The 21,592-nt window shown below is 31.7% G+C and overlaps 3 protein-coding genes across 3 annotated transcripts; 1 reads left to right on the top strand and 2 right to left on the bottom strand.

Annotated features, from left to right (window-relative positions):
* Window positions 1–435: 435 nt before the first annotated feature.
* Window positions 436–1,504, bottom strand: LOC133321298 (uncharacterized). Its single transcript, XM_061530391.1, has 2 exons — window positions 1,349–1,504; window positions 436–1,281 (listed from the first exon to the last, which is right to left on the bottom strand). Exons 1-2 carry the CDS (start codon window positions 1,496–1,498, stop codon window positions 436–438), a joined length of 996 nt encoding a protein of 331 aa, XP_061386375.1. The 5' UTR covers window positions 1,499–1,504.
* Window positions 1,505–2,828: 1,324 nt separating this feature from the next.
* Window positions 2,829–3,437, bottom strand: LOC133321297 (gametocyte-specific factor 1 homolog). Its single transcript, XM_061530389.1, has 2 exons — window positions 3,238–3,437; window positions 2,829–3,170 (listed from the first exon to the last, which is right to left on the bottom strand). Exons 1-2 carry the CDS (start codon window positions 3,424–3,426, stop codon window positions 2,829–2,831), a joined length of 531 nt encoding a protein of 176 aa, XP_061386373.1. The 5' UTR covers window positions 3,427–3,437.
* Window positions 3,438–5,763: 2,326 nt separating this feature from the next.
* On the top strand, window positions 5,764–6,846 carry LOC133321302 (large ribosomal subunit protein eL37A). The gene is made up of 3 exons (XM_061530395.1): window positions 5,764–5,850; window positions 6,202–6,337; window positions 6,660–6,846. The coding sequence occupies exons 1-3, from the start codon at window positions 5,848–5,850 to the stop codon at window positions 6,800–6,802; spliced, it is 282 nt and encodes a 93-aa protein (XP_061386379.1). The 5' UTR covers window positions 5,764–5,847; the 3' UTR covers window positions 6,803–6,846.
* Window positions 6,847–21,592: the final 14,746 nt, after the last annotated feature.

The following is a 21,592-nucleotide window of genomic DNA, read 5'->3' as shown; positions in this document are numbered from 1 at the left end:
TCTATACACTGGGTACCCATATGCACCACATTGGTAGAGATTCTGATAGATGCAGATGTCGCCATCCTTCCAATTTTTAAGAAGAAAATTATGTTCAAGGATTTTGTTAGGGATTTGTTAGACATATCTCTGGCAAAGCAGATTACACACCGATGTCTTCCAGGTCAATGATAGCTAATGAGATTTCTCTCAGTCCAATCACCTGTCTTAAAGAAACCAATTGATCTCGTATTTCTCCCACTCTCCATCTCTTTTAATATCCAATCAATTAAATTATTTTGGTTACATATTCCTGTAGATTCCATTCATTTATTCTCATATCTCGTTTTCGTTTTATTGACAAACTAAAATTAATAGTTCTTAATTAAAATTTAAAGTATGTATAACAAAAAATAGTAAATGAAGTCATACCAATGAAATAAGAAACTAAAGCTCTTAATAATTATCATTCCGTCTCCGACTATATGTGGGTGATCGACTCCTATGTCTATGAGATTCTCGGCTATCAGAGTATTTTGACTTTTTATGATTAGAAGGAGAATAACCTCTTGTATTTCTCGATGGCGAACGTTCTTTGGAATATCTTGATTTTGAATTATGTGTATAAATTTTTTTTGGTGGCAATTGATCTCTGGAAGAACGTCGTTTTGGTGAACGTGGACGCTGACGGCGATATCGATCATCTTTTTCGTGATAAGAACGAGATGATGTTGATGTGGCATTACTTCTATAATATGGATCATCGTCACAATTATACGCTCTGTTATCACTGCCAGATATATTTGGTGGTGGCGGTGGAGTACGTTCATATCGTCTATGATTGTTTCTAGAATCATTTCTTGGTGCATTCTCTATATTTACAGGACGATTGTAATAAGGCTCATCATTACAATTATATATTCTATCACTACGATTAGTTCTTTGTGCTGGAGATTTACTTCTTGAACGTTCCCAGCGTTCACTATTACGAGATTCACTTCTAGGTTCCAACACTTCTACACCATCATTATCGTCGTCGCCCTCGCTATCAACATCACCCAAACGTTTTCGTTCCTGCTTTATAAATTCCTTGCGTTCCGATGGTGTTGGACCCTGAGGACACCTGATGACAGTTGCCTTCTCCACATAAGTGCTCGGGTCGTAATCGGCTACATCTGTCTCATCCCAGTTTTCTTCACTTTCAATGGGCGCATGTTTAGGCTTTTCCTCATCCAAATCTTCGGGAGCATCATATTTATATTGTGTTATCAATTTACGATCTGGGCAGTTCGTGGCATGATGCTAAAATAATAAAAACAAATTATAAAATGTAAAAATTATACGCACGTGTTTTTCCTAAGTCTCTTACTGTAAACTCAGGTTCGGGTATCAAATGTGACAAATTGAAAGGACATTTCCTTAGTTCAACATTTGGATACTGCAGGCGACACTTGAGAAGATGCGACTGCAAACGTTTCCTTAACATACGGTGAGCCTTATTGTAGGGACATTCAACCATGTCCTCATCGTTGATAAACATCATCTTGCCGAAATGTAAGGTTTCATAAATATCTTCACTTCAATTTTTTTGTTTACTTCAAAATTCCGCTGATTGGTAAATTTTGGTAAAAATACAATAGCGTTACAACAAACACAACAAATGGTTATCAAGATAACAAGTGTGTGGTGTTGCCAACTATCATTAAATCAGGCATGGGATTACTGGTGGCATTTAATGACATGTGTTGTGTAAACACGCCTCTATGACTGATACACAAATTCATAGAAAATTTTAAAAGAACTCGTAAAACATACTGTCTGTCGGTGTTGCCGGCAGACATATACCCTCCTGACATTTTATTTTTCTATAGAAACACGTTCTAGATGGATCTATTTGTTTTATTAAATTTTAAACTTTTGAAAAATATGACGGTTTGGGTAGAGGTACCGGAGATGATGGATCCACTATGTATAATATTACGATGTACAAAGTTGACATTTTGTGGGGCATATACCAGAAGGTGGAGATCGATGGGTCAGATCTTCATCATTTTCTAGGTTTGACTAAACTATTACTATGTGCAAAATTGGATCAAATCGAACTCTCCACTGAGATTGGTTTTACAAATGTTCACAAATTTGGTACTTTGTGTAATAAGTACCCGAGGTAGTGAGTCGATGTATCATATCTTCACACTACGTCAATTATTGAAAAAAATATTACTATTGGCAACGTTTAGGTGAAATTAGTCATTCCGTTCGATTCATAATTAGAAATGTTCAAAATTTTGACCCTTTTAGGGTCAAACCATATCTTTAAGATTGATTAGATTTAAAAAATATATTACGTGCAAAGTATGGAGGGGATCTTTTCGGAAGTCATCGTGCTCACCACCCAGGCAGATAGACGGACATTTGTTAATCGACTCTAAATTGTTTGAAACGGATTTGGACCAAATAAACTTGGCTAAAATTATTAATTCGGACGAGCCGAAATGTTTATACCCTTCCACATTGGAATACTGACAGTTCATTGAAATGTAGTTTATGGAACTATTCAACAACGAATGATAAGGGCTTTATCATATACAATTTCCCTAAATTGTACACCAAAGGGGCGCCGACATTTATTTCCAATGAAGTTTCAGAATTTCATGATATACAACTGTCCTTTTTTGCCTGAAGTTTGTACACAAGACAAATTTAAATGTATATTTATTAAGGAATAACTTAAAACAGAAAACGCATGTGTTCAGTTAAATTAAAAAAAAAAAACGAAAAACAATTCATGTATATTCTTTTAAAAAAGAAATCGAATTATCACATATGTATCTACATAACCTAAAAACTTATTTTGCTAACGACTGTAAACGTTTTCGTTCGGCCAAACGAAAAGCATTTCGTTCGGATGGTGTCATTCCTACGGGCATACGCAATACATCAGCTTTATGTATATAATCGGTTGGATTATAGCTTGGAACTTGTGGTTCATCATCCCACGACTCTGTTGGCTCTACAAATTCACCACCCACAATAGTAACATCACTGGCAAGACTTATGGATAAGCTACGATTGGTGGCATCACTTTCACAGAAAGTACGATCTATGGATGAGCTAAGGCCGACGACAGGAGCTGGGCGATTACGGAAATTTTCAAAACTTTTGCGATCAAAGCAATTGGAAAGATGCCACTGTGCGAAGAGAAAGAAACAAGAGTCAATTACAACCTTGAAAATCGTATTTTTTTAATGTACATACCTCCAATTCGACTTTATTAACACGATGGGTGACATTAAAAGGACAAGTCACCACCTCAGCTTTGGGATGATTTTTACGACAGCGCACCAAATGAACTTGAAAACGTTTGCGCATAATCATATGAGATATTTCATAGGGACATTGTAGCAGTTCGGTTTCTGAACCCACAGCACTTTCGGGAACACTCATAGCGTTTGGAAGTCCTTGAAAATTTCCGGGATTTTCTATGCGAAATGGAAATAACTTGCAAAGCTGCGAATTTGTTGGGCGAGAAAAAAACCAACGGTAAAAAAGCAAGAACAAGCAAAACTACGTGAACTGCATAAAGTGTTGCCAACTGAAATCGATTTGTTTAAAAAGTTTATTTATGGTATATAGCAACACATCAGCTTCATTTCAGACGAAGGTATAATTCGTAAACACAATGGCTAAATGCATAAGGATTTAAATAGCGATTTTAATAAATTTTCATATAAAAATTATTACTGTACACATTTTGTGCTTAAAATGTATTGGAAAACGCATAACTTGAGCTAAAATTTGAATTTTACATTTTTCTTCTTCACATATGTGGGCTATAATGCCAGAATAAAAATGCAACAAGTCGTTCTGTTGTCATATTAGTAACATTTTACCAAAAACGCGAAAAATGAATGAAATGTCAGGTTTTCGTTTCAAAATCGAGGTGGGAATATGTTTTACATATTCGTTCATTCACAAATCATACATTTCTTCTTACCAATGTTGTAAAATCCATATTTAAACAAATGGATTTTAGAATAAATTTTTCGAAAAATCATATACAAGCCACAATATAAAAAAAAAAAAATAATAATATTTATAAGTTGCTATAGCCTACCTTGAATACCTTAAGTATACAGTGCTGCTCAAAACATTTCCAACTAGAATTTCAATGCAATAAAATGAGGCGAAACTTAAAATTTAGATGGTTTTATAATTTTTACTTATGTCTAAAAACAATCTTTGATGAGCCATATTTCTAAATAATACTTGGAAAAAATAATATATTTCAATACGTTGATGTTATTTTCACAAGAATATAAAGAACGAATTTTTCGCCCGCTCAAAACATTTGCAACTGTATAATAAACTTTCTTTTTTTTAATATTTCGAGAGTTTTATAACCATTAAAAAAGATCGGCTAAAAATAGACCCTATTGGTAATAATAAACAAAGCAATTTTATAGTCCGTTTACATTTAACTTACAGAGTTCGGATTCAGGTGTCTGGTGCGTAGGCTAAAAGGCGAAATGTTTAAACCAAGATATACAAACGGTTTTGTAAAACATTATACTATGGGGGTATTTTTCAGAGAAAGTTATTGATCCGATTTATAAATTCACTAGAATTATAAGGTCAAAAGATAATCAAAATATTTCATCCGACGTAGTGTGGGAAATGCCTCTCCCATTGATGTTTCAACAAGGCAATGACACTATTCACGCGTCTACGTTGGTAAAACAACGGATATCCAATAAAAAATTGTGTGTGCTTGATTGGCCTGCTGAATCACCTGACCTAAATCTCATAAAGAATCTTTGAAGAAATTCATGGTATAATAATAAAAGGTAACAGCAAGTGTTGTTGTACAAAAAACGATACAACAACCACATGGAAATTTGTTGTTGTAAGTTCTACTAGTGTCAACTCATTTGACAGAAAAATGTAAACAAACAAACAAATTATCATCAAATTATTTTTATTTTGAAAATGGAATATTTTCGAATCCTCAAAATAAAAATTGAATGAAAATCTATCAAATTTATATTTCTATCGATTCCACATCTTTCCTTTAATTGAGCCATTGCCATATATATGTGTAACACATATGACAATGCTGGGAATAGCGAGTTATTCCTTCAAGAAAAATGTGCTTCCTGAAACTTTCCCAGCAGGCAGATTGAGCACATTAATAAAGAACAATTTCAGATTGTATGCGTTCCCAATTTTCCTGTTGGGTAATTTTAAAAAACATAATTTGTCAAATTCATATTGACACTAGTATTACGTTGGAATCAAATCAGCTGGGATTTACTGTTACCTTTTATAATTGTACCATGGGAGAAATTGTATAACGAAAAATTGAAAATCAATTTTTTTTACAAATTGAGGATTTCTATGTAGGCCTAAATGATCAGAGGGATAATATCCAAACGACATAGTTGATCATTTAATCCACTCCATGCCATGAAGATGTGCAGAAGTTAAAAACATGATTTTTTACGTTATTCTTATATATGAAATTAATATTAATATTTTCTTGACCCGCACATTCCTAAAAACGCTATATTGGTAACATTTGCAGCTCTGCTCCGATCGCGATAATAATCAAAAGCGGCGAAGACAATTTATTAAAGTTATTAACAAAATTCATATATTCCTTGTGAAATTATTTTTTAATTAAACAAAATAAATAAATTGAACTTTTAAATACATCTCGCGTTGCCAATCAGTTTTCTTTACAAAGTGTTTTCTTCACGTGAAGTTAGTTGTAGTTACATTTTTGACAACTACAAACGTCATGCGAAGTTGGCCGTATTTCGGCCTTTTCTTTGTGTCGCTCTTTCTTCTGCGGTCTTTCGATCCAAGATGGTAGGAATTATTTATATTTTGTGAAAATTTTTTAAATCTTGAAAATTCTAAGCCATCACCAATGAAAATTATGTGAAAATGCACAAGAAATATGCAAAATGGACGAATGTGTAAAATGTATGAAAATTTTGTGTGATAAATGTCGATATTTAATTGTGCAAATAAAATAAATGTAAAGTGAAATAGTGAGTGAGTGTGCTGGAAATCGACAAAATTGGTGTTGTTGTGTTTACAATATGGAATAGTGATGGTTTTGAACTCCAGCAAGATTTAAAAAAAGTGATTCATTTTGAATTGAAAAATACGATTTTGGAATATTTTTGTTAATATCTATTTCTTTCAATATTACAGACGAAAGGTACATCCAGCTTTGGTAAACGCCATAATAAGACGCACACTTTGTGCCGTCGTTGCGGTCGCTCCTCCTACCACATCCAAAAGTCAACTTGCGCTCAATGCGGTTATCCCGCTGCTAAGTTGCGTTCCTGTAAGTATCTTATTATATGTGAATAACAACAAAAACAAAATCGGAAAGGCACAATTCATATATTAAATTATGTCAAATTGAAACTTTGGACATTTTGCTTTTCCAATTTTGTGCCTGTGTTTTGAAGATCTTAGCTTATTTGCAATAGCTTTCGGTCCCAAGCACACAGGCAGATGAAAACAAACATTACAAATGTTATGCATAAGTGGATAATTTTATCCTCGAATCATTTTGTGTGTTTGGACATGTCCAATAAAACAAAATAAACATGTAATTTTGAAATATTAGCTAATTTTATTTATCCTTTTCTCTTTGTTTACAGACAACTGGTCCATCAAGGCCAAGAGGAGGAAGACCACTGGTACCGGCCGCATGCGTCACTTGAAGGTTGTCCGTAGACGTTTCCGCAACGGCTTCCGTGAAGGTACCCAAGCCAAGCCCAAGAAGACCACCCAAGCTAAATAGATAGATACCATGTATCTAGATAGCAGATTGGTCCAAGTTGTGGATTGACTCAAAACAACAAAGTGTCACCTTCGTCTTTTTTTAAATAATATTTTTTGTATGTTTTCCGGGTTGTTTACTGGATAAAGCAACTTTAAAGATAATGTGAATATGTTTTGCGAAAAAGAATAAAAAAATAACATCTGTTGTGACAAAAAAGTGAATGTATTGAGTTGATGGTTGGATCTACAAGTGGATTGTTAGCTTGGAAGCTACAAAACAGAATTTATATAAATTAGATGTTGGCTTTTACAGCCGATTAAAACAGAATTTATATAAATTAGATGTTGGCTTTTACAGCCGATCTATGTAATCCCATATGATTAAGTTATTTTTCTACGATTTACTTTTCATACAACGAATGAAACAAATACCTTTATGCTTAATCAGAGATTTTCTGTGGGATATTTTAAATTAAAAAAACCTTATCCGCGTTATCACGAACATTACATTGTAATTTGATGCATTAGGTATAGTAACAATGTGAAAGAGGTCATTTGAGTTACTCAAAACAATGTTAAGAAAATTCGGCTACGCGATCACTATTTCATTTTAGAGTAACTATTTCCATTTTTTCCATGCAGCAGACCTATGGGCGGACTTTTTTTTAATCTAATGCCCAGGTGACAAATTTGGCTATGCTTAAAAAAAATGCTAGGCTAATCCTGCTACTTTGACACCCATTTTTATATTGATGAAATTTTAATATGCTCTTTTCTAAAATTTTTAAAGCTTGTGATTCATGCAGTGAGTAGTTAGAAATTTCCACCATTAAGGGGACCCCCCCCCATTCTCGGGGTCAAAATTTTTGTTGACTTAATTCCAATCTATACTAATTCAAGAATGTCCCTGCAAAATTTCAAGTAAAAATCTCAAGAACTCTTGAAGATATAGCCGATTTATTGTGTCAGCATCAAGTGACGGCTGAAGAGCTTCTCAAACTTTAAACGCGTTTTTCTCTAAACATTTTTTTGCGAATGGCGGGCACGATAATTCAAAAACTAATAACCCAATCGATTTCAAATTTTTACACGTTTCTCTGTGAGTGTACAGCTATCGTATGAACTAGGATAAAGCCAATCGGTGAAGATCTTCCTTATTTTTTAACTTGGTTTTTGGTAAAAAATCGGCGATTTTCCAAAAATATTTTTTCAAAGGTCCGCCATTTTTTTAATTTTAGAGCGAGGTCAATAATCCTAGTTCATACGAGAGCCAGACATGTACTCTTTCTAACACCGTTGGAATTTTCGGATTCCGATGTTCCAGTGAGGAGTTATCATGCCCGCCATCAAAAATAAGGACTTTTCTTTGATCACAAAAAACAACAACAAAACAACAACAAAAATTTTTTGTAAATTATTTTTCTTCCTTTTTAAATCTTCAAATATATATGTGCAAAGTTACAAACCTTAACAAGCATTGGTATTCATTTACCAGCCCATTTAAAATCTTAAAAATAAAAAATCGAGAATGGGGGGGGGGGTTCCCTTAAACAAATATGATTATGATAAAACGCTATGGGTCGTCAAATGACCCATAACGTGGTAGTAGGGTTAGATAAAAAGTTTTTTTTTGTTTAAACAGACGGCCAAAGCTGGACGAACATTCTTTAACAAAAAATGGCTAATCCGAAAAAATGCTCCTGACCAGGGGTACGAGTCCTACATATGGATAAAATGTTAGAATTCGAAATTGACCCCTAGATTATTTGACGATTGGGCTTATCAGTACACAAGTTCGAGTACCTCCTAATAATTTTTAGAAATTTCTAAATATTCAATTCATCACAACTAGATCAAGTTCGGAGATATGGTACCCAACAAAATGTACAAATTTTATAAATTCATACCAATCGCAATATTTTTAAAAATACATATGAAGCGAATGGTGTATAATACAATTTGATCCAGTGGACGTCCAACGCGATAATCTTACCACACCAGTTCTATTCGTACCTACCCACAGATACTCTACTCTTTGTTAAAAATGTTAACCGGTTCGAATTTGTTATACCCTCCACAATGAGGTGGACATTTAAAATATCAGTATTTTTCCGGAGACTATATACTGCGACCTTTTTCATTATACATATTTGGAATGAAAATTTGACACTTAATGAAAAGAAATTACAGCCAATTTGCTCAAAACTCGTGACAAAATCCGAAAATACTAAACGTTAGGGGTGTTCCATTTATGAGCTAACTGAAAAGTGGACTAATTTAATTTTTAGTAAGAACATTTGCTACATATTAACAATACAAAATTCTAAATTGTAGCCAATTTGATTGGAAAACATGACTACATTCCCAAAATAACGGCAAATGGGGATATATTAGGGCTTCCCATGAAAGTAGGCCTATTTTGATAATTTTTTGTAGGACGATGTCCTACACAATGAAAGCTCGAAATACCGAATTACAGCATTACAGAAATGGCGAATATTTGTGGGTAATGTTATATGGGGTTTAAACCAAATGCTCTGTCTTAAATATAGTTCTATAGGGATTTCAACAAATGACTTAGAATTTAAATGTAATTTAATGGTGTTGGCCTATAAATATACTTAGTATTAAATATATTTTTTATTTTCGCTTATTTGGTGTATTGAAGGCTTCTTTGATTGATGATATACATATTTGTATAAAATAGGAAATTACAAACAATAGCATTAAAAATCTTCAATAATATTGCAACATATCTCTGTATATAATTTCATTGAGCTAAGTATATTCATTCAGGCACAATTAGTTTCTTCAACACTAGCGATAATTCATGTTTCTTAAGAACAATTAGTGGACATGTCGATTTTAAAAGGCTTGTAAATATATTACAATTATATCTTTTTCACAAGGATTTTTTTTAAATTGTAAAGAACATACAGGAGAACACCTTAGAATTTAAAATGATGAAAAAATATTTGTAATTATATTGTTATTGATGACGCCCTTAGGAACAAAAATCTTCAAGGTTTTCCTGCAGTGCAACTTTTCGGCTATTTTGGCTCAAAATTTAAAAAAAAAAATGTTATATAGGTGCTCTAAATATAGAGTTATGAGTGGTTTTACTTAATAGAATACATCGTTTTTATCTTAAATTATTTTAACCTCTGAAATGCCTAGTTTAGCCATGCCGAGAATTGAATAACAGTTGGGAGCCTGTTATTCAATTCTCGGCATGGCATCACCATGTTTTATAATTTATATATTTTAATAAATAAAATTATTTTTTTATAACTTTTTCAATACAATACTGATTGAAACGTCCGATAAAATTAATTTATTAATGAAAATAACTGAAAAATCTATTAAATATATAATTTTTGTTCAACTAAATTGGAACATGACATGCTGACAATTGGATGGTGAAACGTTTAAATGAAAAAATACTAGAAAGTAAATACCTGAAAAAATACTAGAAATAATATCAATCAGGTACCCATTTATTATTTGGTGTAAATAAGCATGAAAAGGTCGAACTTATATATGGAAGCTAAGCTATATCTAAATCTGAACTGATTTCAAGGCAAATTATATAGAGGGACTTTGGTGATCCATTAAAATAAAATCGGACGAAAATATACCTGAGCTATATCTATATCTTTTTGGACTTTGGTGCCCCATTTACCTTAAATCGGACGAAAATATATATGGGAGCTATATCTAAATCTGGCCCTATTTTCTCGAAACTTGACACACGTCATTCTAAACTGAATTCAGTACACTATGCTAAATTTCATGAAAATCGAAATATAGGGTAAACGCACCAATAGTCGGCACTTTAAGAATTTCCGCTTTTTAAACGTTTCACCATTCCGAGTGCATTTTTTCCACGATATTATATTCAGGTTCATCTGTTTCAAAATTTTGTTTACTCACCGATGGAATACAAATTTGGTTAATTAATATGTATTAAATTAGATTAAATTAATAATTATGTATAAAAGTGCCTTTGTGCCAATAGTCGGCACGTTTTTCCAATTGTCGGCATGTTATGTTCCAATAGTCGGCATGTCGCATTTTAGTTAAACAAAAATTATATATTTAATGCATTTTTCTGCTATTTGCAATAATAAATTATTACTATGGGACGTTTTCATCAGTGTTATATTAAACAAGTTATATAAAATAATATTATTTATTAAAATATTACAATTATAAAACATGGTGCCGACTTTGGGAAACTGTTATCCAATTCTCGGCATGGCTAAATAAGGCATTTCATAGGTTAAACACATTTAAGATTAAACAATGTCTTCCATTATGTAAAACCACCCAAAACTGATTTTTTATAAATTAATCTTTATTTAGAGCACTTATTTAAAATTTTTTCCAATTTTGAGCCAAAAAGATCGAAAAGGTGCTTATTATTCACCCATATGCCGACTATAGGAAAACCTTTAAAAATTGTGTTCCTAAGGGCGGCATCGATAAAAATATCATAATTACAAATATTTTTTAATTATTTTAAATTCTAAAGTATTCTTCTCTATGTTCTTTACAATTACCAAGAAGATCGTTGTGAAAAATATATAATTTTAATATAGTTACAAGTCTTTTGCAATTGACATGCCCACTAATTTCTTCTTAAGAAACATGATTTATCGTTAGTGTTGACAAACCTCATTGACCAAATGCCAAATTTTGACTCAATAAATGTACATAGTTCGATTAAATTTTATACAGAGATAGGTTGCAGTGTTATTAAAGATTATTCGAGGTATTTTTCATATAGTTAGTTATAGGATTTTTTAGTTATTTGAAGTTATATAAAAAAGATGCCGACTATTGGTACATGCCGGAATTAGGTGCGTTTACCCTATATAGAGGCTTTGGTGCACACTAAAATCGGAAGAAAATATATATTCTCCTCTATCTGAACCGATGTAAACGAAACTTAGCACACATCATTCTGGACCTAATTGAGTACCCAATGCCAAATTTCGTGCAATTCGATATACAGTGGTGGTCACAGAATTAAAACATTTACTGTGGTAAACATTTTTTGATGAGCCCTCGATTCGTTTGAAGTATTTTTGAAATTTTTTTAATTCAGAACACTTCGATATACTGCACTTAAGAGATTTAGTGTGAAAATGGAAAATTATTGCATGCAATTTTTCCATAAATAACGGTTTTTACGAAAATACGTCGACTTTGAAGTGGCCATATAATTAAAACATTGTGTAATTTTTTACTTTACTACATTTTTTGCAAAATATTTTTAAAAAAGCTCTTTAATTTAGTTAAATTATGTAAACTAAGCACCGATAAAATCATTTACGATAAAAATTTTTGAAAAAAATTGTAAAATCTATCAAAATTGCCAATAATTTGTACAGAACACCTTACATTCAGAAAATAACCCTTATTATAGAAAATAAAGGTCCGAATGCACCAGAAATTGCTAGAATTAGTAGAAAACAATAAATAATTCTCAAAATAAATAAATATTTGAAATAAAAACTGAAAAAATAGGAATTAACCTAAAAGAACGACTCAATTTCGAAAGCCTTTATTGAAGAAGGCCCGAATATTTTTGTAGTATGTGAGGAAATATCGATTGATATTGGCATTTATTATACCAAATCGATTGTTCGAGTAGTACAGAATATATTTTATCAAAAAATATATCAGTCACACCAGAATGAACAGAGATCAACACTTATGTTGACGAGAAAACGTTTCTGGTACACAGCAGCATGTTTGATGGTTAACTCTTGACCCTTAAAATCTATTGAACATGACAATATTTTTTCAAAATAATATTTTTTGAATGGAATAATGCCTATTTAATCTATTTTAGCCCAAAAGAAAGAAAAAATTTACAATTTGACAAATATTTAAAGTCTTGTGTTGAGCATCAAAAATGCTGCTGTGTGGCAGAAACTTTTATTCGTCAACATAGGCGTTGATCTCTGTTCTTTCTGTTGTGACTTGTACATTTTTTGATAAAATATATTCTGTACTACTCGAACAATCGATTTGGTATAATAAATGCCAATATCAATCGAAATTTCCTTACATACTGCAAAAATATTCCTGCGTTCTTCAATAAAGGCTATAGAAATTGAGTCGTTCTTTTTGGTTAAATACCATTTTTTCAGTTTTTATTTCAAATATTTATTTATTCTGAGAATTATTTATAGTTTTCTACTAATTCTAGTAATTTCTGGTGCATTCGGAACTTTATTTTCTATAATAAGGGTTATTTTCTGAATGTAAGGTGTACTGTACAAATTTTTTGCGATTTTGATAGATTTTACAGATTTTTTCAAAAATTTTTGTCAATAAATGACTTTATCGATGCTTAGTTTACATAATTTAACTAAATTAAAGAGCTTTTTTAAAAATATTTTCAAAAAATACAGTAAAGTAAAAAATCACACAATGTTTTAATTATATGGCCACTTCAAAGTCGACGTATTTTCGTAAAAACCGTTATTTATGGAAAAATTGCATGCAATAATTTTCCATTTTCACACTAAATCTCTTAAGTGCAGTATATCGAAGTGTTCTGAATTAAAAAAATTTCAAAAATACTTCAAACGAATCGAGGGCTCATCAAAAAATGTTTACCACAGTAAATGTTTTAATTCTGTGACCACCACTGTATATAGGGTCTTCGGTGTACCATTTACCTTAGATCTGACGAAAATATATATGGGAGCTATATCTAAATTTGACCCGATTTTTTCCGAAACTTAGCACACATTATTCGTGACCCAGCTCAGTGGCCTATGCAATATTTCGTACAAATCGAAAGATATTTAGGGACTTTGGTGAACCATTTACCTTAAATCGGACGAAAATATATATGGGAGCTATATCTAAATCTGAACCGATGTTTCCCAATTTCAATATGATTCGTCCTTGGGCCAAAAAAGTGAGCTGTGCCAAATTTCATCCAAATCGGATCATAAAAGCGACCTGTACTTTGTTTACAATTTAACATCTACAGATGGACGGACGGGCGGACATGCATAAATCGACTCAGAAAGTGATTCTATGCTTATTCTCAAAAGGAACCATGTGTCTATCTCGTTTCCTTTTGCCTGTTACAGACATATGCACAAAGACATAATACCCTGTAACACAGTGTGGTGAAGGGTATAAATATTTAAAAAATCCACGTCTGAAAAAAAATATTTAAAAAATCCACGCCTATAGGATAACTTGGAAAAAATATTTATAAAATCCGCGCCTAGAAAAAAATATTAAAAAAATCCTCGCCAAATGGAGGTCTTGAAAACAAATCTTTAAAAATATCTCGCCCATAGGAGTTGCCTAAAAATTATTTTTAAAAAATCTTTACGCCTTTAGGAGTTCCATAAAGAATTATTTAAAAATTTCACGCAGATTGGAAAAACATAAAATGTTATTTTAAAAATCCACGCTTGTAGGGGTTATTTAAAACATGAATGTGTATTGGAGTTCACTGAAAACCTGACTATAAAAAATATTTTAAGTATCCTCTTCTATTGGAGTTCCCTACAAAATCATTTAAATTATCCACGCCTATTGGAGGTACCGAAACAAATTATTTTAAAAAGCTAAGCCAACTGGAGTTCCCTATAAATGTATTAATAATTTGTTTTCAACCATTTTATATTTATAAATAAACAATAGTTTACTTTTGAATCTTTTGTTTTCTTTTATCCCATATGGAATCGAATTTTTTAAACAAGGTGTGTATGTGTTCTCGTATCTCCTTCAATATTGTGTATGTATGCTCATAAGGTTAACAAAACTGCAACATTTTCCCATACCTTCCATTTCCATTGGAAATATTCTCAGGGAATGTAGACTCTCTTAAAAATCAAAGGAATTCAATTCAAGAACTCTTCATTTAAACTTCCTTCGTTAAGTTAAGACTTCATATTTCCTCTTTTTATCCGTAACAGAGATAGTTCTAGAACTGTCCATTCTTCAATTTCCTTCATAGCCACTCCCAGAGAAAATGTTAATTTTTAGTACACTCTCTTCATCATGAAAGGAGATCATTGGAATATCTTCGTTTCAACTTCATAATCGCCATACCAGGAGAGTGAGTGCGAGAACTTTTCATATTCATTCTGTTTTCATTGTTGTTAAGTTCAGCCGGCGCCATTTTCTGTATACACTCTTACAACATCAAAGGAAAACAATGCAATAAATCTACATCAGTGAGCGAGATAATGAGTAAGGTTTTAAAACTGATGCATGTTCCCATTTCTTCATTTTCCCTTATAACTATTCCCAGAGAAAATGTCCATTTTCAGTACCCTCTCTTAAAAATCAAAGCAGACCAATGCAATCAATCTTCATTTCAACATCCTTTCGTTAAGTTCCCAGTCCGAGAACTTCCCATTCGTAAGGAAACTACATCATGTTCATATTCCTTCCATTGTTGTTTCGTTCAGTCGCGGCCATTTTCTTTATACACTCTTAAAAATCAAAGGAAAACATAAAGAGCTGACTTAACGAATGAAGTTTAAACTTCAGTTCTCAGTCTCCATCATACCGGTATGAGAGATTTGTAGAACTGTCCCCTTATTTAGTTATTTGGCCGCGTTCATTAAGTATAGACGTCCGTTGTAGTGATCGGTGAATTTTGTTGTCAAATTGAAAGAAAGAAAATAAAAAGAAAAATAATTCAAAAAGTTGAATAAAAAAAAATAGTGGAAAATCCTTTCATATGGTGTAAAAAAATATTCTGCAATATTTATTTATAAAAAATCCTAATATGTTTGCTTTTGTTAGAATCTGTTAGTGTTCGTTTTTTTTCTTTGTTCAATCTATGCGCCTTTGGCTACAAAAAGCTTTTTAATAAGAAACAAATTGCTTCCCAACGTTTCAACAACAACGTTTCCGTGTCCCTCTTAAAGAAAGCAAAAACTGCATCTATTCTCGATTTACAATCGGTTGTTTTCGGGCAAATGAGTGCTAGTTAGTGTGTGTCTGTTCGTCTACGCAATCGGTTTAGATTTACTACAAAAGCTTTTATAGATAACTACTTTATTGTTAGAAGTGTTCATCAGTTAGTGCGGTTTTCAACCAGAAGCAGTGTGTTCATTTTCGCAATCACAGATAAAGCACAAATAATTTAGTAAAAAAAAAATTGTATTCGAAATTCAGTATTCGGATTCATTGTATTAATAATGCAATAAATTCATAGGCAACGGAACTTTAAAAGGTAAGTGATTTATTGTTTTCCAACTGCGACCCCTTCTATCGTTGCTTATTACTATCCACATATATGATTAAAAAAAACCAAAAAAACAGGTGAATTATTATAAACAGATCAAATGTAATTTCTGGTGCTGCTAGTAATGTGGACTACCATTTTCATATTGTCAGGAAAAATAATAGTACGTTTACATTAAACCGGATTTCGTTAACCCAGTGGGTTTCAATTGTCATTTCCTTTGCATATATGTCAAATAAATCCTCATAAAGTAGGTTAACCCGGTAAAAAGTTCTAATGTGCAAGGAGTTTAATGGTAAAAAAATTAAAAACAAATGAAAAGGACCTCATTACTCAAAGTTGAGTTTTTTATTTAAATTTTTTTTTCGACTTGAAAAATAAATTAAAATTACAACGCACCGATTGCAATTACAGCTGAACGTACATTCTCGTTTTAGAAAATAAATTACCAGATTACTTCTTTGTATTTAGAAAATATTCTTTGGAAGAACATCTTCTTAGCAAAAATGATCCGTATCGGTCCTCTTTTTATGACAGCCCCCTAATAACGGCACCTCCTAAATTGCGGTATTTTTAGCAGTGGTCTCAAACGAAATAGCTGTAATTTCATATTGTGGATTCTCATTGTTTAAAAATGTCACTATTCTGGGTACGTTTTTCAATGGAATTGGCTCAAATGCGACCTCTACAATAAAATATGCAGGAATTTCGAAAACACAAATAAAATTAAAAATATAATAACTTTCCCGCCGAAGTGGCCGTAATGCGCCCTTCTGGGTTTCTGATGAATAAAAATCTTTAGCACAAAATTTTTCAATATAGGTCCAAGTTTTTTACATAGTCCCCATTATGACGATCCTACTGAATTTTTCGTATGCTGTAAATCGTAGCCCATTTTCCAATCTAATTGATTGATTGTCTTTAAATTGGCATTTAACTTTCTCAAATCAAAAGGGGGACATTTTCGATGTAGGTCCTTATATAAGGTTTCCGCTCCACCTTAGATATTTTAATGATTTAGTGCGAATTTTTCCACAGGCTTTAAAAAATGCGAAGATTTAGTAGTTTAAACGTTGCCTTAGTGTGGGCATGGGCTATATAATTCTATACGATTTCATATAAATGGTTTATCTCTAATTGAAACGAAATTACGTATATATTGCGAATTGTGTGTGTGTCAAATTTATTGAATCGCTTTATATATAGTTTCAATTTTGCACGATTTGAGGTCAATGTTGCACGAAAGAAGCTCCTGTCGGACGATAGGCGGAAAATGTTGAATATATACAGTGGTGGTCACAGAATTAAAACATTTACTGTGGTAAACATTTTTTGATCAGCCCTCGATTCGTTTGAAGTATTTTGGAAATTTTTTTAATTCAGAACACTTCGATATACTGCACTTAAGAGATTTAGTGTGAAAATGGAAAATTATTACATGCAATTTTTCCATAAATAGCGGTTTTTATGAAAATACATCGACTTTGAAGTGACCATATAATTAAAACATTGTGTGATTTTTTACTTTACTGCATTTTTTGATAATATTTAAAAAAAAAGCTCTTTAATTTAGTTAAAATATGTAAACTAAAACTCCTTGTACATTAGAACTTTTTACCGGGGTTAACCTACTTTATGAGGATTTATTTGGCATATATGGAAAGGAAATGGCAATTGAAACCCACTGGGTTAACGAAATCCGGTTAAATGTAAACGTACTGTAAGCACCGATAAAAATCATTTACTGGTAAAATTTTTTGAAAAAATCTGTAAAATCTATCAAAATCGCGTTTTCTCGTCAACATAGGCGTTGATCTCTGTTCCTTCTATTATGACAGGTATATTTTTTGATAAAATATATTCTGTACTACTCGAACAATCGATTTGATATAATAAATGCCAATATCAATCGATATTTCCTCACATACTGCAAAAATATTCCGGCCTTCTTCAATAAAGGCTATCGAAATAGAATCGTTCCTTAAGGTTAATTCCCATTTTTCAGTTTTTATTTCAAATATTTATTTATTTTGAGGATTATTTATTGTTTTTTACTAATTCTAGCACTTTCTGGTGCATTCGGACATTTATTTCTTATAATAAGGGTTATTTTCTGAATGTAAGGAGTCCTGTACAAATTTTTGGCGATTTTGATAGATTTTACAGATTTTTTCAAAAATTTTTATCAGTAAATGATTTTATCGGTGCTTAGTTTACATATTTTAACTAAATTAAAGAGCTTTTTTTAAATATTTTCAAAAAATGCAGTAAAGTAAAAAATCACATAATGTTTTAATTATATGGTCACTTCAAAGTCGATGTATTTTCATAAAAACCGTTATTTATGGAAAAATTGCATGCAATAATTTTCCATTTTCACTCTAAATCTCTTAAGTGCAGTATATCGAAGTGTTCTGAATTAAAAAAATTTCCAAAATACTTCAAACGAATCGAGGGCTGATCAAAAAATGTTTACCACAGTAAATGTTTTAATCCTGTGACCACCACTGTATGTAGATACCATGGGTCACGATAAATTTCTTAAGATCTATTGAATATACATAAAGTGGTTAGTGGTATAATATAGGCAATCCCGTCCGACTTTGGATCTTTCTTTTGAAGTTTTCTTTATCATTTTCCCTAAACGACATTCACATTAGAATGTCGTTTAAGTTTTCTTTACCATTTTCCTTAAACGACATTCACATTAGAACATTTTGCTGGGTCTGGTGATTTATTTGGCATATATTTTTGTCAATTACATTAAATAGATTTAGATCAACTGGAATTAACAATAAAACCAGTACAACGTACGTTTAAATGCGTTTAAATATCAAAAACTCTGAAATGTAACGTATTGACGTAACGTATGCCATACGTTACGAGTACTACCCGTCAACTAGTCCACTAACTGTAATACACAAAAATGCAACACACAGTCGAGCTTTTTTCATTACTCCATAAATATGCAACACTGTAAATAAATGAACAAAATCTAACTGTATTCTGAAAATATTTTTTGACTTAAAATTTGGAATTACGTTTTACAGCGAAAATGTGAAATAGTTGTGCAATTTCCGATTCGTTAAGTATGATTTAAAAAATTCGTTAATGAAAATATGCCTCAGTAAAAAAATTTGTGATTTCTGCCTTTTAATATAAATATATTCGCCTCAATCGGGTATCGAAAATATTTGCGCGTTTTTACTGTATAAAATGTCGGTTCGGTGCAATACAATGGATTTCAACTAGAGACTGAAACAATATTCAACATCCTTGCCAAGAGCTTTAATAAAATTTATATGCTAGAAAGTTCCGCGTTGGCTTGTGTGTATCGAAATTCAATATAAAAATTCGTGTGGTTGATATTAAAGGGTTTGTAATTGTAAATAATTGATATGATGATGTTGAATGTGCTTGATTGAAGCAGAGCAGACTCCAAACCTGGTTGGATTCCGTCCTCTGAAATAAGGTAAATTATAATTTCAGTAACTTCTATTTAAGAAACAGGAAAACATACTTCTAAAGACAAATAAATTATAGGAATTATTTATTTATTTGTTTATGCGTTGTTTTTATATTCTATTACAATTTGTTTTCGGAGAAAATAGAGCTTTGAGCGTTAAATCTATCAGAGTCAGAATCGAAAACCTTTGAAGTTTTCAAAATTGTTCATATTAATTTCATATAAATATAATTTTGTGAAAAGTTTTGTTCTCATCGGACTCCCATTTCGGCAATCCGTATTAATTTAAACCTTTCTGGAGAAAAAGATCGGATCTTATCTATCTTTAAACTACCTAATTCGGCTTTATATAAGATGTATACCAATTGCAAATGTTTGTCATTTATGTGAGAGGTATGTCAGTTTGTAAATCTCAAAATATTTAACAGAGACCATATTAAAAAAAATGAAGCTTTAACAATTTCAATAAGGGTACCCAAAGTTTTGATATTTTGGGGTTCTTGAGGGCGCTATTCAAGCGAATTCGCTGTACTTTGGTGCAATAGGTTCTTATTGGGTATCAAATGTATCCATTAAAAATTATTAAGGAAAATAAGAAGAAATGCACTGTAGTACAAGCTGCTACAACAACAACTAAAAATTATAAGCATCGGTCCATTATTTCTAGTAGCCCTCAATATAAAGTTACCCCCAACTATCGGTATTTGTATTCTTAGTGGATACATTAATCCACACACATGTCCTCGGTATCCTATGTTAGATTTCATATCATTAGGAAAAATTTAGAGTCGATTTTGTGCAAAGGGACAAACTTATGTAAATCGATTAACATCAAACTATTCATTATGCTACAACACAACATTTAATCTTAATTGGTCACCCGTTCATTATTTGGTACACTTTAAAATTTCAAATTTGAGGGCTACGTTTTTTTTTTGGCGAATATATCTCGTTATTTGAAAGCAATAATTGCATCTGAACCAATTTTTAAAAAACGTAATATTCTAGCCTCAATTTAATACCTTAAGTCAACAGATATTAGGCTATTCTTACTTTCGAACGTTGTGTAAAATTTGGTGTAAATCGAACAAACAAACATATATGGGAGCTATATCTAAATCTGAACCAATTTCATCCAAACTTACCAGACGTTATTTTAGACCCATTTCGATACGTTCCGCCTAATGTTGTGTCAATCGGACATATTGTATATAAAATGATAAAACACATTTCATACAAAAAAACAAAACAAAAAAAATTCTGCACATGCAAACTTATTGATTTTGCATAACTATAGATGTACTTTTACAAAATTAGATAAATTTAATAAATTAAATAGATAAATTTATTTTTAAAATTATAAATAAAATTATTTTGAATAAGTTCAAAAATTCTATCAATCATACTATCATTTTTTTTGGCATATCTTCATCGATAATCACTCCTTTTGGGTTGATATTGGCGGTTTTCTGCGTAGACACGACGAAGTAGATTCTCCATATGTTCTCTATCTGATTCTGGTCAGAAGTTTGAATATTTTTTTTATATTAACAATTCTTGAGTATGGCGACTTTTATGAACAGACGAGATATCTTGCTGAAAAACCAGTCCTTCTTTGTTGCTTCTTTCCCAAAATGACAATAATTTGTCTTCCAAGACTTGACCATTCTCCATTGAATTAATCCGACAACTAGGAAATGCCAAATCAAGTATTCCGTCTCTATAAAATGTTCCCAAGACCACTGAGGAACCGCCAAATCAGTATTTTTATGACTTTCTCGAATAAGCTACTCATTTCACGACCTTCGTGCCAATGCTAAAGTAGACGCCAACAAAGTGAGATTTACGGCCATTATCTACCTTTTTCGAAAAATTATCTGTATCTACCTGTAAATGATGTTTATTTTGAATTTATTTGTGTTGGTTGAATTTTTCTTTTAGTTTCAATGTGCAATCAGGAATTTCCAATAGACACTTTTAGGATTTTTGATTATCGTTGAGGAGTATTTCGAAGTGGTTCTTATATTGCAGTATAGCCCATAATTCGACATTTTGGATACCTTTTCAACCGAATCAGTTATAATTTGTGTCTTGGTGTTCTA

This window comes from Musca vetustissima, unplaced genomic scaffold (assembly GCF_032173495.1).
Source record: "Musca vetustissima isolate MV318-11 ecotype Yass unplaced genomic scaffold, APGP_CSIRO_Mvet_v1 utg91577, whole genome shotgun sequence".
NCBI classification, from domain to species: Eukaryota; Metazoa; Arthropoda; class Insecta; order Diptera; family Muscidae; genus Musca; species Musca vetustissima.
Note: the sequence above shows the minus strand (reverse complement) of the source record. Positions and strands in the feature narration are given on the sequence as shown.

Bases quoted from the DNA above. Each gene is read 5' to 3' on its own strand.
- LOC133321298 (XM_061530391.1), bottom strand. From the start codon at position 1,498: ATGGTTGAATGTCCCTACAATAAGGCTCACCGTATGTTAAGGAAACGT. The intron at 1,282-1,348 runs GTAAGAGACTTA...TTATTATTTTAG, and splicing joins TACCCGAACCTGAGTTTACA to CATCATGCCACGAACTGCCC.
- LOC133321297 (XM_061530389.1), bottom strand. From the start codon at position 3,426: ATGAGTGTTCCCGAAAGTGCTGTGGGTTCAGAAACCGAACTGCTACAA. The intron at 3,171-3,237 runs GTATGTACATTA...CTCTTCGCACAG, and splicing joins TTAATAAAGTCGAATTGGAG to TGGCATCTTTCCAATTGCTT.
- LOC133321302 (XM_061530395.1), top strand. The intron at 6,338-6,659 runs GTAAGTATCTTA...CTTTGTTTACAG, and splicing joins CGCTGCTAAGTTGCGTTCCT to ACAACTGGTCCATCAAGGCC.